The sequence below is a fragment of the Oryctolagus cuniculus genome, chromosome 13 (assembly GCF_051225735.1).
Source record: "Oryctolagus cuniculus isolate XC-2025 breed Fujian yellow rabbit chromosome 13, ASM5122573v1, whole genome shotgun sequence".
NCBI lineage: Eukaryota > Metazoa > Chordata > Mammalia > Lagomorpha > Leporidae > Oryctolagus > Oryctolagus cuniculus.
The window spans coordinates 34,424,240-34,442,104 of record NC_142879.1 but is presented as its reverse complement, the minus strand read 5'-3'; the positions used below and the strand labels follow the sequence as shown (position 1 = coordinate 34,442,104).

At 41.3% G+C, this 17,865-nt stretch overlaps 1 protein-coding gene across 12 annotated transcripts in view; it reads left to right on the top strand.

The window, feature by feature from the left end:
• The window catches only part of EPRS1 (glutamyl-prolyl-tRNA synthetase 1), an 83,250-nt gene that overhangs the window by 1,418 nt on the left and 63,967 nt on the right, over nt 1–17,865 (top strand). For 6 of the 12 annotated variants that reach the window (XM_089312213.1, XM_070055333.2, XM_089312212.1 and 3 more), the window contains exons 2-5: nt 3,965–4,049; nt 10,247–10,346; nt 12,025–12,181; nt 17,282–17,418. Coding sequence is in view for 7 of the 12 variants with exons in the window: in XM_070055328.2 (XP_069911429.1) it covers nt 3,965–4,049; nt 10,247–10,346; nt 12,025–12,181; nt 17,282–17,418 (479 nt within the window). In the remaining 5 variants the exon portion in view is untranslated. Of the gene's footprint in view, nt 1–3,964; nt 4,050–10,246; nt 10,347–12,024; nt 12,182–17,281; nt 17,422–17,865 lie in introns of all 12 variants that reach the window. The other 6 variants (XM_070055334.2, XM_089312211.1, XM_070055327.2 and 3 more) reach the window with 1 other exon arrangement.

The following is a 17,865-nucleotide window of genomic DNA, read 5'->3' as shown; positions in this document are numbered from 1 at the left end:
AAGGTGACAGATCTGTTTCCGTAATGAACCGTAGAGCTCACCCACATTCTTCTAGTGTTCTGGAACAATCTTATGGAAATTTGGTGTCCTTTTCAGCCATAGACCAGACATAGAATACAAGCATACATTGCTTTTCTGGTTGCCCCTCTTCTTCCTCTTTTGTTTTTGATTGAATTCTTCTTAGTTTAATTAAAATACATTTTATCTTTAAATGATACAGTAAGATGAAATATTTAGGAAGATGAATTTCATTGCTAGAATTGCCCTATTTTATATCATTCAGTATTCTTTTTTTAGTTTTAAATCAGATGCAAGACTACAACAAAGACCTTTTCTCCCTCTGTACTATCCGAGAGCATATTGCAGATGCAATGCTTCATCACTGCAGAATACTCCAGTGTGCATCTCTCACAAGCAAGGAAACCTCATGATCTCACACAGCTATCAAAATCACGAAATCCACATTGATACAGTTCCTTTGCTCTGATGCACAGACCCCATTCTTAACTAACACTAACTGTTCCAACAGTGTGCTCCGTAGTATGAGAACCAGAATCCAAAATCAAGTTCCGTTTGCACCTTGTTGAGTATCTCGTCACTTTCTTCTAGTGTGGAATAGTTTATTCTTCTTCCTTTGGCATTCATAGCTTTGACCTCTGTGCCGGCTACAAACCGCTTACTTGAAGAATATCCTGATGTTTCCTTGTGGCTAGATTCTGCCTATGCATCTCTTTTTTTTTTTTTTTTTTGACAGGCAGAGTGGACAGTGAGAGAGAGACAGAGAGAAAGGTCTTCCTTTTTCTGTTGGTTCACTCCCCAATGGCCACTGCGGCTGGCGCACTGCAGCCTGCACACCACACTGATCTGAAGCCAGGAGCCAGGTGCTTCTCCTGGTCTCCCATGGGGTGCAGGGCCCAAGCACTTGGGCTATCCTCCACTGCACTCCCGGGCCACAGCAGACAGCTGGCCTGGAAGAGGGGCAACCGGGACAGAATCCGGCACCCCAACTGGGACTAGAACCCGGTGTGCCGACACTGCAGGCGGAGGATTAGTCTATTGAGCCACAGCGCCAGCCTCTGCCTATGCATCTTCGGCAAGGATAACTCAGTTATTTCTTATTCATTGCAAAAGTCATTTCTTAATCTTTTTTGCAACCCATCAATTAATGCATGACTTTAGCTTTCTCATTACTGATGATTCTAATTTTGACTCCTGGTGTTTGCCAGCTGTCCTCACTGTAGGGTTTCCTCTGTCAATTAATAGGCATTTTATTTTATTAAGATTTATTTATTTATTTAAAAGTCAGTTACACAGAGAGAGAAGGAGAGGCAGGGAGAGAGAGAGAGAGAGAGAGAGAGAGAGAGAGAGAGAGAGAGAGAGAGAGAGAGGCGTCTTCCATCTGCTGGTTCAGGCCCCAGATGGCTGCAATGGTCGGAGCCCTGCTGATCCAAAGCCAGGAGCCAGGAGCTTCTTCCCGTCTCCCACGTGGGTGCAGGGGCCCATGGTCTTAGACCATCTTGTACTGCTTTCCCAGGCCATAGCAGAGCTGGATCGTAAGTGGAGCAGCAGAGACTTGAACCAGCAGTCGGCGAGTTTGCTTGCTGTGTCACAGCACCGCCCCATACTAGACATTTTAATGAGGAGATACTTCAGGACCATGTAAAAATTCTGCATTCCCTTGTACCTTTGCCCACTGGTTTCAGCATCTGATAATGCTTTCTGCTTAATTGAATGTTGGGATGGTTGCCAAATAGTAGTCTTCTGATTGTACCATCTATTAGTTGGCTTTTTTGTGTGAGAAGAGCTTTAAAAATTCATAGTAGAATGTGCTTGATAGTTTCTACTCTGTATTATTTCAACTCTTTTTAAACATTTTATTTAAGGTTAGCTTTATTGAGTTATAACTTGCATTTAATGAAGTTCACCAATTTTAAGTTACACATTGACAAATATATAGTATGTAGTCCTCAATTACAATGATAATATAGAATATTTCTGTTAGTTCTGAAAAATGCCATCTGTCTTGTTCCCTATAACAGCAATTCATTCCTTTGATTTGGTGGATAGGCTCCCATTCTATGGATACACTCCTATTTCTCTCATGGATGGGCACATTGCCTTGATTTGCCCATGGGAGCCTCTTTAAGTTGTCCTCCGTTGTCCTTCTGATATATTTATCTTTCTTTTGAGATTTCCTTGCTGTCTTAGTCTGCTTTGTTCTGCTGTAACAGAATACCACAGGCTACATAATTTATAATGAACAGAAATTTATTGGCTCACAGTTCTAGAGTTTGGGAAGTTCAAGGTCAGGGGGCCACATCTGGTGAGGACCTTCATGATGTCATGACATGCCAGAAGGACAAAGAGAGAAAGGGAAAGCCAGAGGGGGTGAACCCACTTCCATAGTACTAGTCCATTTATGAGGACTCAGTACTCATGACCTAAATATTTCATAAAGGTTCCATCTCTTAAAGGTGTTACATTGGGCCAGCGCTGTGGCTCACTAGGCTAATCCTCCACCTGCAGTGCTGGCACCCCAGGTTCTAGTCCCAGTTGGGTCACTGGATTCTGTCCTGGTTGTTCCTCTTCCAGTCCAGCTGTCTGCTGTGGCCTGGGAAGACAGTGGAGGATGGCCCAAGTGCTTGGGCCCTGCACCCGCATGAGAGACCAGAAGGAAGCACCTGGCTCCTGGCTTTGGATGGGCGCAGCGCGCCAGCCATGGCTGCCATTTTGGGGGTAAACCGACGGAAAAGGAAGACCTTTATCTCTGTCTCTCTCTCTCTCTCTCACTAACTCTGCCTGTCAAAAAAAAAAAAAAAAAAAAGTGTTACATTGGCAACTCAATTTTAATGTGAGTTTTGGGGAGGGCAAACATTCAAACCATGGTACAACTGTCTAGCAAGAGATTTTCCATGTATATTTTGTACCTTCCATGACATGGCTTTATTTCCTGTAGAACATAGTGTTTAGAAACCAATGTCTGGGTGCTAGTCGTCCATCTTAATCAAATTAAGGGACAAAGGATTAATGAGTCTGAATTTAGCAAACTTTATTATGTGTTGAGAAGACAGTATTGTACTGTGTTTTAGAGTTTAAGGACTGAACTACCTTACACCTGCATTTAAATCTTGACTGCTGTATTTTTAGCCAACAATATTCGATTGGGTATTATCTCTTTAAGGCTCAATTTCTTCTGTAAAATGAGATTAGATATAACTGTTAAGGTTGCTAGAAAGATTACAGATTTTAAGAGAGGTGGGCATTGTTGTACAGTGGATTAAGCCCCCACTTGGGACACCTGTATTCCTGTCAAATTGCCAGTTCAAGTCTTGATTGTTTCGCTTGCAATCCAGCTTTCTGTGAGTGCCTGGGAGACAGCAGACTGTGGCCCATATACTTGGGCTCCTGCCTCCCATGTGAGAGACCCGGATGGAGTTATAGGCTCCTAGCTTTGTCCTTGCCCTGTCCCAGCTGTTACAGACATTTGGGAAGTGAATCAGCAGGTGGGAGGTCTCTCTCTCTCTCTCTGCTTCTGTCTCTGTCTCTCTTTATCTCTGTGACTCTGCCTTTCAAGTTAGAAAAAAAAGCAAAACAACAGCAAGTCTGATGATTGTGAAACATTTCTTAATGTCTGCAACATAGTGATCATTCCAAATGCTATGTACTTTCATGAAAATCACTATTCTAGTTTCTTCTTGACTTTTGAGGGAGGAAAAGATAAATTTTAGTATCATTAACTGGAAGCTGAGCACATTCAAAAGCAGTTAGACTGTGCTAATGAATGGATTCTGATGTTATTTCTGTAAGACAGAAGAATAAATTTTATGTATACAGAGTCCTGGGGAAAGTTTACTCCTTATAAAACTTAACATTGCTTTGTTAACTCATCCTCGTTGCTTTATGATTCAAGTTATAAGTACTACATTGCTTTCAAAGAGAAATGTTTTCATCCTATCATTTATAGGAGCTTTGCTGGCAGTGGAACACTTGAAAGGTGATGTCAGCATTTCTGTTGAAGAAGGGAAAGAGAATATTCTTCGTGTTTCTGAGTAAGTGCTTTTACATCTTTGTGTTGTTCCAAACATCTTTTTTAAAATACTCAGCATTAAATGTGTGCCTGTGCTACTTACTAATTAGGTAGATTGTTCTTAGAAGGCAACGTACTTTTCTTCATCATTCTAAAAGCTAAGAGAATGGGAGCCCACAGGCTGATATTTGCCAGCAAGCTTTCTGATTCTACTCATAGTGTATTTAAAAGGAACTGCAAGTATACAGAAAGATTTATATATAAAGCCTTTAAGTTTTACTCTAATAATTATTCTGCTGGAAGGTTAGATGTATTTAAAATCAACAAAATAGGAAATAAATAAATTTGTTAAGTCCACAGCATAGAATATTAAGCATATATGAAAAATAAAGAGGCTTATGAAGAATTTTTAATGGTGCCTATGTGTGTAATCTAATATTAGTTAAAAAGAAAAGCCAGACATCAGTGGCAAGCATTTGGTATAGCAGTTAAGACACCTGCTTCCCACATCAGAGTGTCTGGTTCCTGACTCCAGCTTCCTGCTAATGCAGACCCTGAAAGCAAATGATGATGACTCAAGTAATTGAGTTCCTGCCACCCATGTGGTAGACCTGAGTCAAGTTTTGCCTCCAAGCATTGGCTCCTGTCCAGCCTTGGCTTTTGCAGGCATCTGGGGAGTGAACCAAAAAACAGGAGATCATTTTCTATATCTCTCTCTCTTTCTGCCTCTTCAATAAATAAAAAAATTGTGGAAAAAAAATTAGGACATAAATGCATAAAATTCATATATGTAGAAAGATATGTTTGAGAAAGGTACAATTTTTGAAATAATGTTTATTTTCATCTACTTGAAAGGGAGAGCAACAGAGAGGGACAGAGATCTTCCATCTACTGGTTCATTCCCCAAATGCATTCAACACCTAGGACTGAACCAGGCTGAACCCAGGAGCCAGGAACTCTGTGTCCCAAACACTTGAGCCATCATATGCTGACTTCCCAGGTGTGTTAGGAAACTGGTTGTAAAGTAGAGTGCTTAGACTTGAACTATAGTGTGGGCATCCCAAGGAGTAGCTAACTTGCTATGCCACAGTGCTAACCCCCAGTATTTTTTTCACTGAGAAAAAAATCTTAATTAAGGGTATGTATGCAAATACTTTTGGGAGTTCTATTAGTTTCTTCTATAAAATACAGTTTGGGATGGGTGTTGTGGCATAGCAAGTTAATTGCATAGGAAGCCTGCATTCCAAATTGGAATGCCAGTTTAAGCCCTGGCTTCTCTGCTTACAGTCCAGCTTCTTGTTAATGCATCCTGGAAGGAAGTAGATGATGGCTTAGGTGCTTGGGCCTGTGAAACCCATTTAAGAGGCCTTGATAATGTTTCAGCTCCTGGCTTTGGCCTGGCCCAGCCCCTTACGATTGTTTGCATTTGGGGAATGAACTAGCATTTGGGAGATGTCTGTTGCTCTACCTTTCAAATAGATGAAAAAATAAACTTGCAAAAAAAAAAAAATTAATAAATAAACACAAGTCAAGGCAGGCATTTTGGCTTAAAGGCTAAAATGCTGATGAGGATGCCCATATCTCATGTCATGGTACTTGGGTTTATTTCCAGCTCTGACTCCTGACTGTAGCTTCCTGCTAATATGGATCCTGGGAGGCAGCAGTGATGGCTTAGGTAGTAGGTCTGTCATTCCTAGCTTTGTTTCAGACATTGGGGAATGAACCAGTGGATAATTCTTTCTCTACCTGTCTGCCTTTCTTTTCTCTCTCTCTCATATTAAAAAAAAAAAAGCAAAGCAAAAACAACACCCCATCCACTCCCCAAATCAGCCAGCCATTGCCATCATCCTTTTCCTCTCTGAGGGCTTTGCACTGTTTTGATACTGACCTTTGTCTCTAACTAACATTCTGCTATTTTCTCCAGTATTTAGGATAAAGCTTTCCCATTGCCACTTCACTGAAACACTCTCCCCACAGGCAAACACACAAACACACCCTACGTTCCCCATCTCCCCCTTCCTCCCAAGGTAGTTGTGTCATAATTCTGGTGTGATCACCATTGAATGATTACATCATACTGACCATGTAAATTTTATTCACTGCTGAGCCGTGCACTGTTATTACTTTTCATGTAAAACTTAGTTTTCTATGGAATAATTATTTGCATTATTCCTGTTTTTTGATTCTTGATCTTTTCCATGTGAGTAGGAAGATTGTAGAAATCTTCCTTAGGATTCAGTATTCCAAAATTTCCCAATAGTTTGCTGCAGCTTGGGTCTATTTTTCATCTGTTCTGGGTATTTGGTTGTTCCTTTTAGTGTGGAAACTTGGACATTCTTCTCATGTTAGAAGTTATATTTTTTCTTTGATTTGGAAAATGTTTCCCTCCATTTTCTGATCTTTTTGTAGATGTTGAAATTAATCCTTTTGTTTTCTTAAATTGTCACCTCCATTTCCCATCTATTTTTTTTCCTTCACTTTTTGGAGAATTTCTCAAATTTATCATCTCATGTTTCTAATGATTTTTTCTTTATGCCATTGTATTTTTTCTAAATTCTTAGTTATGTATTTATTTATTTGGATGACAGAGACAGACAGAAAATAAGAGAGATGGCTTCTATCTACTGGTTCACTCCTCAAATTCCTGTGACAGCCATGACCATACCAGGCTGAACCTGGGAGCAAGGAACTCCATCCAGGTCTTCAATACGGGTGTCAGGAACCCGAGTATTTTAGCCATTACTTCTGCCTCCCAGTTGCACATTAGCAGGAAACTGGAATTGGGAGGGAACTAGGACTCAAACCCAAAGACACCAATATGGAAATGGGTGTCCCAAGCAACTTCTTAACTGTTGTGCCCCTGCTATTGTGTTTTTGTATATAGGAATTCTGCATTTCATTTTCTGGATACTCCTTTTAAAATATTTAAATACTCTGTTCTTGCATTATCATTGCAATATTTTATTTCATTTTTAAGAAGAAATTTATGTACTTATATTTTCTTTTCCATGATTTGTCCAGGTTACATTTTTTTAGTGTTTATTTCTATCACCATCTTCAGATATCTGATAACTCATGATAGTTTGCTTGGATTTAGAGTGGGAGATTAAAGCATTCTGAACTCAGGTTGGTCTTGTCAACCCTGAACTTTACTCTAGGATGGTCTGACTGAGCTATTCATTTGAGGAAGCTCTAATGTCGGTATCCTTAGTTTTGTCCTCCTTAGGCTGATTGGATTATCCAGGTAAGACATCTAATTGCCTGTTTAGAAGATGGAGAATAGCTGTTACCCTATATTTTAGGAGACAAGGGCAAGAAGAATGTAGGGATCTCAGCATCTTGGGTGCATGTTTTCTTTATCATCCCTGTTTTCTGTTTGGTGCTACACTCAACTGTTCCAGATTTCCCCACGTCCAGAGATCTTCTGTTTTGGAGAAGAAACCTGGTGGCTGGCACTGTGGCAGGGAAAAGCCACTGCCTGCGGTGCCAGCACCCCATATAGATGTTAGTTTGAGTCCAGGCTGCTCCATTCTCTAATACAGATCCCTGCTAATAGGTCTGGGAAAGCAGCAGATGACCCAAGTCATTGGGCCCCTGCATACACGTGGGAGACCCTGAAGAAGCTCTTGGCTCCTGGCTTTGGCCTGGCCCAGCCCTGGCCATTTTGCGACCATTTGGGGAGTGAACCAGTGGATGGAAGATCTTTCTTGTTGTGTCTCTCCCTCTCTCTCTCTGTAACTCTGCCTTTCAAATAAATAAATACATCTTTAATAAATTAAAAAAGAAGAAACCTGTACCATTAACCCTGTGGTACACAGTAAGGTTTAGGAGTAAGGGTGTTTCTTACCTGTAAAAAGAGAGCTTCTATCCACTGTTTCACTCTCCCAAATGGCCACAACATCTAGGGCTGTACCAGGAGCCAGGAACTCCATCTGTGTCTCCCACTAAGTGGTAGAAACCCAATCACTTGAGCCATCACTGCTGCATCCCTGAGTCTGCATTAGCAGGAGACTGGAGTCAAGAACCACAACTGGATATGGAACTGGATTTGTGACAAAGGCATCCTAACTGGTGTCTTAACTACTAGGCCAAATGCCCACGCTGTGATAGGGCTTTAATGGAGTTTGATCTACCTTCTTTTTTTAAGATTTATTCATTTGAAAGGCAGAATCTCATACACACACACACACACACACACACACACACATGTATCTTCCATCTGCTGGTTCACTCCCTGAATGGTTGCAATAGCCAGGGCTGGGCTAGGCCAAAGCCAGGAGCCAGACACTCCATCCAGGTATCCCCTGTGTGTGTCAGGGACTTAAGTACTTGAGCCATCATCTGCTGCTTCTCAGGCACATTCACAGAGACCTAGATTGAAAGTAGAGCAGCCAGGACTTGAATTGGCACTCTGGTTTGGGTTGCAGGTATCAAAGGGGTGGCTTAGCACACTGTACCATAATGCCCACCCTTGCTTCCTTAACCTGGAAGTTAATAAAACTAACCTGCTTATAATAGTTTATTTTTGATTTCTTTGCCTGGATTTACTTTATTTTTTTTTATTTTTTATTTTTTTATTTGACAGATAAGAGATAGACAGTGAGAGGGAGAGACAGAGAGAAAGATCTTCCTTCTGTTGGTTCACCCTCCAAATGGCCGCTACAGCCAGAGCTACGCCAATCCGAAGTCAGGAGCCAGGTGCTTCTTCCCGGTCTCCCATGCGGGTGAAGGGCCCAAGCACTTGGGCCATCCTCTACTGCCTTCCCGGGCCACAGCAGAGAGCTGGACTGGAAGAGGAGCAACTGGGACTAGAAACGGCGCCCATATGGGATGCCAGCACTGCAGGCGGAGGATTAACCAAGTTAGCCATGCCGCCGGCCCCTGGATTTACTTTAAATCTGTTATTCTCAGTATCCCATTATATCTTCATATTTTCACCACTGAACGACATGCAAAAACTAATAGGTAGATAGGTAATAAATTATGATGTAGAAAGTCTGGGCCGGTTCGCGGCTCACTAGGCTAATCCTCCACCTGCAGCGCCGGCACCCCGGGTTCTAGTCCTGGTTGGGGTGCCGGATTTTGTCCTGGTTGTTCCTCTTCCAGTCCAGCTCTCTGCTGTGGCCCGGGAGTGCAGTGGAGGATGGCCCAGGTCCTTGGGCCCTGCAGCCACATGGGAGACCAGGAGGAAGTACCTGGCTCCTTGTTTCGGATCGGCGCAGCGCATCGGCCACAACTCACCAGCTGTAGCAGCCACTTGGGGGATGAACGAATGGAAAAAGGAAGACCCTTCCTCTCTGTCTCTCTTTCTCACTGTCTAACTCTGCTTGTCAGAAAAAAAGAAAGTCTGCTCTTGGAGCTGGTGCTATGGTGTAGCAGGTAAAGCCACTGCCTGCAGTGCCAGCATCCTATATTGGTGCCAGTTTGAGTCCCAACTGTTCCACTTCCGATCCAGCTCTCTGCTATGTGCTGAACCTATGTTGGAGATCTGGAGGAGGGTCCTGGCTCCTGGCTTTAATCGGTCCAGATGGATGGAAGACCTCTCTCTCACTCCGCCTCTGCCTCTCTGTAACTCTGCCTTTCAAATAAATAAATAGATAAATCTTTATAAAAACAAGGGAAAAAAAAAGGAAAGTCTGCTCTGGAATGAATTGGTGGATTTAGCTAAATATTTCAGAACAGATTGGAATTTGATTGAAGCAGTAAATAACAAACTAGCCAGATTAATTATTTTTACTATAGTGGAAAACACATGGTAAATGTAATAATATTTCCATGGCCAGTGCCGCGGCTCAGTAGGCTAATCCTCCACCTAGCGGCGCCGGCACACCGGGTTCTAGTCCCGGTTGGGGCGCCGGATTCGTTCCTGGTTGCCCCTCTTCCAGGCCAGCTCTCTGCTGTGGCCCGGGAAGGCAGTGGAGGATGGCCCAAGTACTTGGGCCCTGCACCCCATGGGAGACCAGGATAAGTACCTGGCTCCTGCCATTGGATCAGCACAGTGCGCCGGCTGCAGCACGCTGGCCATAGTGGCCATTGGAGGGTGAACCAACGGCGAAAGGAAGACCTTTCTCTCTCTCTCCCTCTCTCACTGTCCACTCTGTCTGTCAAAATAATAATAATAATAATAATAATAATATTTCCAATTTGAAATTTCTTTATTAGTCTCATAGTCTTCCTGATTTGATGGAGCACCAGTAATATTTTGTGTTTATATTCTAGAAATGTGGTATTTGTGGACGTAAATTCCATCCTTCGTTACCTGGCTAGAGTTGCAAATAGAGTTGGGCTCTATGGCTCTAACCTTTTGGAACATACTGAGGTAAGCCAAGACTGTTGCTTTGGTGTGCTTTCTTTTGTTTTAATTTATGCTGCTGTTTTTCAGAGGAACCTCATCATATTGTTAGTTACGATGTTATTCTATTTAGGATTGTAACAACGTGTTAATTGTACACCAAGTTCATCTTGTCTTCAGGAAACAAATTTTTTCTGTAGCTCCTCATTGAATGTTAATCCCATACTGCCTGTCCTGTTGAGGCATTTAGTGCTGTCTTTATCTTTCTGGACCCTAGAATTTCATAGCCAGAGGGGACTTTATAGATCATCTCATCCAAGCTTCTTGCTTTATCGGTTAGGCAATAGGCCCAGAAAAGTTCAGCAGTTGCCCAGAGTGATATCACAGTTTGGATCCCTGTCTTAAGTAAATGTCTTACCCATTACACCACTCATTGGTCATCTTTCAGTGCTGCTCTGCAGGTGCTTTTATTCCTCCCTGTTTGTATTCCACTCTAACTTTCCTAAATCTGATTAAATTCAAATATATAAAGGCAGTTTTCTCAGTATTTTCTTTTAAATTTTTTTTTTTTATTTCTTTTAAATTCTTTAAGTGGATGAACTGTTTGGCTGGGTCCCATTCCTTGGGTTCATTCAGACTGGTTATTCCTTCCTGTTACCAATTCACAAGTATTTTTAATTTTTTTAAAAATATACTCTTAATTTATACCTGACTCATAATAACTACATAGTTATGAAGTATAATATAACATTTCAGTACTTGTATCCTAGTGTATAAAAATCAGGTCAGGGTTAATTGGCATATCAGTAACCTCAGACATTTATCATCCTTGTTTCGATAACATTTAAAATCCTGTCTAGCTGTTGAAATCCTTACTTAAGGTATACTAAGCTGATCTTCTGTATATTAAGATAATCGAAAATGAACCTTGATGTGAATGGAAGGGGAGAGGGAGTGGGAAAGGGGAGGGTTGTGGGTGGGAGGGACGGTATGGGGGGGGAAGCCATTGTAACCCATGAGTCGTACTTTGGAAATTTATATTCATTAAATAAAAAAAAAAATCAAAAAAAAAAAAATCCTGTCTAGCTATTTTGAAATTCAGGATTAATTGTTGTGAGCCATAGTTGTACTGTGTAGAAGTAGGATATTAGAAGTTACTGCCCTGTTATACCTGTACCCATTAACTTCTCTCCGTCATTTCTCCCCCAAACCTTTCTGTGGCTCTGATAACCACTATGTTAACTCTCTACTTCTGTAAGATCAGTTTCTCTCAAATCTTTTTCTTGTTCTTTCCTGGAGTGCCTCTCTATGACCCTGAATAAAAAGGAAAGCAAAGGGGCCAGCGCTGTGGCTCACTTGGTTAATCCTCCACCTGTGGTGCTGGCATCCCATATGGGTGCCGGTTCTAGTCCCGGTTGCTCCTCTTCCAGTCCAGCTCTCTGCTGTGGCCCGGGAGGGCAGTGAAGGATGGCCCAAGTGCCTGGGCCCCTGCACCTGTGTGGGAGATATTTAAGTGCTGTTTTAGATCCCAGGCGAACAGAACTGAATCCACATAATGACAACTTCTTTAATTTGAGATTAGAAAAGCAGGTTTTTAGCTATGAAAGCTGAGAGGATACTGTTGCACTAATTACTTGAGATTTTTGTCATGGTGTTTTTTAAGTCTAAACCTTAGGTACATTTCTTTTCTGCCTTTTATTTACAGATTGATCACTGGTTGGAGTTTAGTACTACAAAATTGTCTTCATGTGATTTGTTTACTTCTGCTGTCAATGAGCTCAATCATTGCCTGTCTCTGAGAACATACTTAGTTGGGAACTCCTTGAGCTTAGCAGATTTGTGTGTTTGGGCCACCCTAAAAGGTATCAATAATTCTTCTTAAAATGTTCTATTCTTATCATTAGTATTTTGCTGGATAAAAATACTCATTTTTATGTATATGTGTATAAATATGCATGTGTGCGTATTTAGGCAACAACTTGGGATTTTCTTACAGAGGAGTGATAACCTGGCTGTTTAATTCCTATTTAGTCATAGTAATTTCCTGTCCTTTTGTGTAGTTCTCTCTCTTCCCCAGCTGTCCTCTTGCCTTTGGAGCTGACTTCATTTGTGCTGAAGAAAACCTCATCTCATTTATGTTAGCACCTCTCCTACCTTAGCTGTTTTACTCCAAACATTTATCTCTGACTAGAAAGAAGTCTTTAGCCTCAGCGAAAATATGGGGGTGGATGGCTAGTGGGTAGTTATGCATTATGGTTTTTCTGGAGGGTCATTATTTCCTATTTTACAACTAATTTGGAACAGCTAAATATACTATCACCAATTTGGAGTTAGTGTTTTAAAATACAACTTTCATGTAGTATAATTCATACACAAGAACACTATACTTAGGCCGGCGCCGCGGCTCACTAGGCTAATCCTCCGCCTTGCGGCACCGGCACACCGGGTTCTAGTCCCGGTCGGGGCGCCGGATTCTGTCCCGGTTGCCCCTCTTCCAGGCCAGCTCTCTGCTGTGACCCGGGAGTGCAGTGGAGGATGGCCCAAGTACTTGGGCCCTGCACCCCATGGGAGACCAGGAGAACCACTTGACTCCTGCCATCGGATCAGCGCGGTGCGCCGGCCGTGGCGGCCATTGGAGGGTGAACCAAGGGCAAAGGAAGACCTTTCTCTCTGTCTCTCTCTCTCACTGTCCACTCTGCCTGTCAAAAAAAAAAAAAAAAAAAAAAAAAAAACCACTATACTTATTTAAAATGTGTAAGATAAGAAGTTTTGACACATACAAAAATACATCTATACCTGTGGAGCTATGGCCACAGTCAGGGCAATTAATATACCCACCACCTGCAAAGTTTTCCATGTCCCTTTGCAATCAATCCCCCATCCTTTGGTCCCAGCCAACCACTGATCTAGAAAGCCAGTTACTTTCATCTCTGGTAGAAACATTGTTAATTTAACAGAGATGTTAATTTAACAGTGATTAACTAATATAGAAAGAGAAGGAAATTGCTAAAACTATGAGATTAACAAGCCCATTATGGGGGCCAGCGCCGCCATCCCTTATGGACGCTGGGTTCTAGTCCCGGTTGCTCCTCTTCCAGTCCAGCTCTCTGCTGTGGCCCAGGAAGGCAGTGGAGGATGGCCCAAGTGTTTGGGCCCTGCACCTGCATGGAAGACCAGGAGGAGGCACCTGGCTCCTGGCTTCAGATCGGCATAGCGCCGGCCGTAGCAGCCATTTGGGGAGTGAACCAATAGAGGGAAGACCTTTCTTTCTGTCTCTCTCACTGTCTAACTCTGCCTGTCCAAAAAAAAAAAAAAAAAGCCATTATGTAACTTGGAAAAGAATAATGGTGTGGGAGGTGCCTAGGAATTTATTTTTTTAAAAATTGGAAGTTTTTAAATAAATTAAGCAAAGAATTATAATATGACTCCAGTAGGTTTAAACCCCTTAAAATTGAGAACCAATGTTCAAATAAAACCTTGTATATGAATGGTCATAGCAGCTGTACTTAGGATAGCTGAAAGGTAGAAGCAACCAGAGTGTCTGTCACTAATTAACAGATAAACAAAATGTGGTATGTCCAAACAATGGAATGTTCTTCAGCTTAAAAAAGGAAGGAAGTGTCAACTGATGTTGCAGAATTGATTAACCTTAAAAGCATTATTGTACATGAAAGAAGCCAGAAATATTTCTGTGAAGTATCCAAAGATGGCAAATCCATAGGGCAGATTTCTAAGTGGGGATGGAGAGTGACTGCTTTGTAGGTATTGCATTGCCTTTTGGGATGATGAAAATGCTTTGGAACTAGTGTAGATGGTTGCACAACATTGTGAGTATACTAAATGTCACTGGGCTGAATGTTCTAAAAGGGTAAAATTTATGACATATGTATTTTACCACAGTTTGAATGGTTTTGAGAAGAATAGCAAATTCTGATTTTGTGGGATATTATTCAAGATTAGAACATTGCAGTAGAAAATATAACTTACAAAAGCGATAAACCTCAGTGCTGAGGCTGGTGTTATAGTGCAGTGGGTTATGCTACTGCTTGAGATGCTAGTATCCTCTGCTTCCATTTCAGCATCCTCCAATGCCCCTGGGAAGGCAGTGTAAGATGTTCCAAGGATTGGGTCTCTGCCATCCATGTTGAGGAACAGGATGGAGTTCCTTGCTCCTGAATTTGGCCTGGAACAGTCCACCTTTTTGTGGCCACTTGGAGAGTGAATCAGCAGATAGAAAATCTCTTTCTTCTCACTCTTTTCACCCTGGATGTCACTCTGCCATTCAAATAAATAAATACATAGGGCCGGCGCCGTTGCTCACTTGGTTAATCCTCCGCCTGAGGCACCAGCATCCCATATGGGCGCCAGTTCTAGTCCCATTGCTCCTCTTCCAGTCCAGCTTTGCTGTGGCCCAGGAAGGCAGTGGAGGATGGCCTAAGTGCTTGGGTCCCTGCACCCGCATGGGAGACTGGGAGGAAGCACCCGGCTCCTGGCTTTGGATCGGTGCAGCGCTAGCCATGGCTGCCATTAGGGGCGTGAACCAATGGAAAGAAGACCTTTCTCTCTGTCTCTCTCTCACTGTGTATAACTCTCTCTATCTGTTTTTCTCTCTCTCACTGTCTAACTCTGTAAATAAATAAATCTTAAACAAAAGGCAAAAGCCCTCAATGTCAAAATTTTTATATATTTATTCAGAACCTATGTTGGAGAGATAGGGTGAAGATAAAAAGAGAGAAGGCCAAAGTGGTATATATTATGGGAGTATATTACAGAGTAGCTGGGCCTATTGAGGCCTGTTGAGGGAATGTGATGGTATATAATGTAGATCATGAGGCTCCTACAGAGGCATTAAGGTAGAGTGATCTGGATTTCTTCAACTCTTCAGAAATCTCTTGGTTGCCTCATGAGGCAAAAGCAGACTAGACAAGTTTCTGCCTTGTCTTGATGTTAGTTTGGTTAGGAAGTAGAGAGTTTGAGAAAGGGAAGTTCAGAATTCATACCAACAAGAAGAAAATCGTTGCAAAAATCAGTAAACAGACCCCAGCAGTCTCGCTGAGAAGAGACAGTAGTGGAAGTTCAGGAAAAAGAGTTTATGGTAGGTAGTAAAAGGTAGACAGCTTAGTTAATCACATACTGCAGATTGTGTGGAGGCAAATACCAAAGCATATAAAGTTTGGAATAACGTACATGGGATCACATAGGAATAAGATCATATGGAAATTGAATCTTAAAATAGTACATGATTGTCATTGTGTAGTTGTAAATGATCTGAGACAAACCAGTGTTTGCTTAAGGAGTGCTCCAGTAAGTAAGTCTGTTTTTCAAAAGTATGTGTGTGGGAAAAAACATAGATCATCAACAATTACTTGGGATGATTGATATATTCAGTTACACAGGAAGACATTTCTGATCATGTGGAAGACTTTAGTAAAAGTTCAAGGTACATTAATTTACATTGAAGAGTATTAGTAAACTTTGTACAAGTAGCTTCAATAAGTTCATGGAAAGTAAAGAAATTTACAAAATAGAGAAGAAGGAGAATGGGATTGCTGAGAGGTACAAAGGAAACTTGAATTTTGTTATTTTCTTTAAAAAAAAAGCTGGAGCAGATATGCCACAGTGTTTTACTGTTTTTTCTTTTCTTTTCTTTTTTTTTTTTAAGATGTATTTATTCATTTGAAAGGCAGAATTACAAAGAGACAGAGGCAGAGAGAGAGAGAGAGGAAAGTCTTCCATCCCCTGGTTCACTACCCCAAATGGCTGTAACCGCGGAAGCTGACCTGATCCGAAACCAGGAGTCAGGAGCTTATACTGGGTCTCCCACGTGGGTGTAGGCACCCAAGGATTTGGGCCATCTTTTGCTTTCTCAGGCCATAGCAGAGTGCTGGATCAGAAGTCGAGCAACTGGGATTTGAACTGGTGCCCATATGGGATGCCAGCACTGCAGGTGGCAACTTTACCTGTTACACCACATTGCAGACATATTCTACTGTTTTTAAGTCTTAGTTGCAGTACATATATAGATTGTTTTTTATATTCTCTGTACATTATTGTGGCCTAAATTTTCCTCCAAATTAAATTGTCATAGCAATAACCAACACAAAAAGAAGGGCTTTTTTTCATGTATAGGTTTATTTATTACATTTTTATCTATTTTGATTTTTGACTTAGTGTTCATGAAACAGAGATAGCATGCTCATAATTTTTCTAAGTAGTGTTTTTGTAGTGTTAAGGAGTTAAATAAACTTTCCTTTAGTACTTGTTTATAAATATCCCATCTTAGGAAATAAGCTGCTTCTTAATCATCTTAATTTTTTAAGATTTATTTATTTATTTGGGAGTCAGAGTTACAGACAGGGAGAGACAGAGAGTCTTCCATTCACTGGTTCACTCCCCAAATGGCTGCAATGGCCAGAACTGGGCTGATGCAAAGCCAGCAGCCAGGTGCTTCTTCCAGGTGTCCTACATGGGTGCAGGGGCCCAAGCACTTGGGCTGTCTTCCACTGCTTTTCCCAGGCCGTCAGCAGGGAGGTAGATCTGAAGTGGAATAGCCAGGACTCAAACCAGCACCCATGTGGGATGCCGGCACCACGGGTGGAGCTTAACTGGCTCCATCATCTTTATTTTTGTTTTCTCCAGTTGATCTGTTTATAGCTTTCCCTTAAATATGAAATATAGCATTGCTGTTACAATAGGAGTGGAAAGGGGAGAGTGGGCAGAATCTAGTATTAGAGAACTTCCATATATTAAATGAAAAAAATTTTTTTAATACATAACTTTGGTGAATTCTGTGAAATATATTAAAATATTAAGAAAAAGTTCAGTGTATACCCAGATTTTTGAAATTTATTACAGAAGCACAACTTTAAGCCATCCAATTTATATACATCAACCATGACTAGAACATTACTTTTGAAGTTGAAGACCTGTTGAATAATTTTAAAATTTATGTTTTCTACCAGGCAGTGCTGCATGGCAGGAACAATTGAAACAGAACAAAGCTCCAGTTCATGTAAAACGCTGGTTCGGCTTTCTTGAAGCCCAGCAAGCCTTCCAGTCAGTGGGTTCCAAGTGGGGAGTTTCAGCAAACAAAGCTAAGGTGGTAAGCCTTTTTTTCTTTTTCACTCCTTTCTTTTTTAAAATTCTGACATTATATATAGTTCATTGAAGTTCTAGATCTGAAAAGAAAATTATTTCTATTCATAAAGTGTATTTCCTTGAGGAAGGTTAAAAGAATTTTGGAAGAATATGCCATTCTTTTTTTTTTTTTTTTAAAGATTTATTTATTTATTTGAAAGTCAGAGTTACACAGAGAGAAAGGCAGAGAGAGAAAGGTCTTCCTCTTCATATGGGATGCTGGCACTACAGGCAGCGGCTTTACCCGCTATGCCACAGCACCAGCCCCAGAATATGCCATTCTTAAGTCGGTTTGACTAACATAAAGCCCTAATTTTTATATATCCAAAAGATTATGATCATCTGATACATGTTCCTAAGACAATCCAAATTCCATATAATGTACTGTCATTGTTGTGTAGCTGATGAC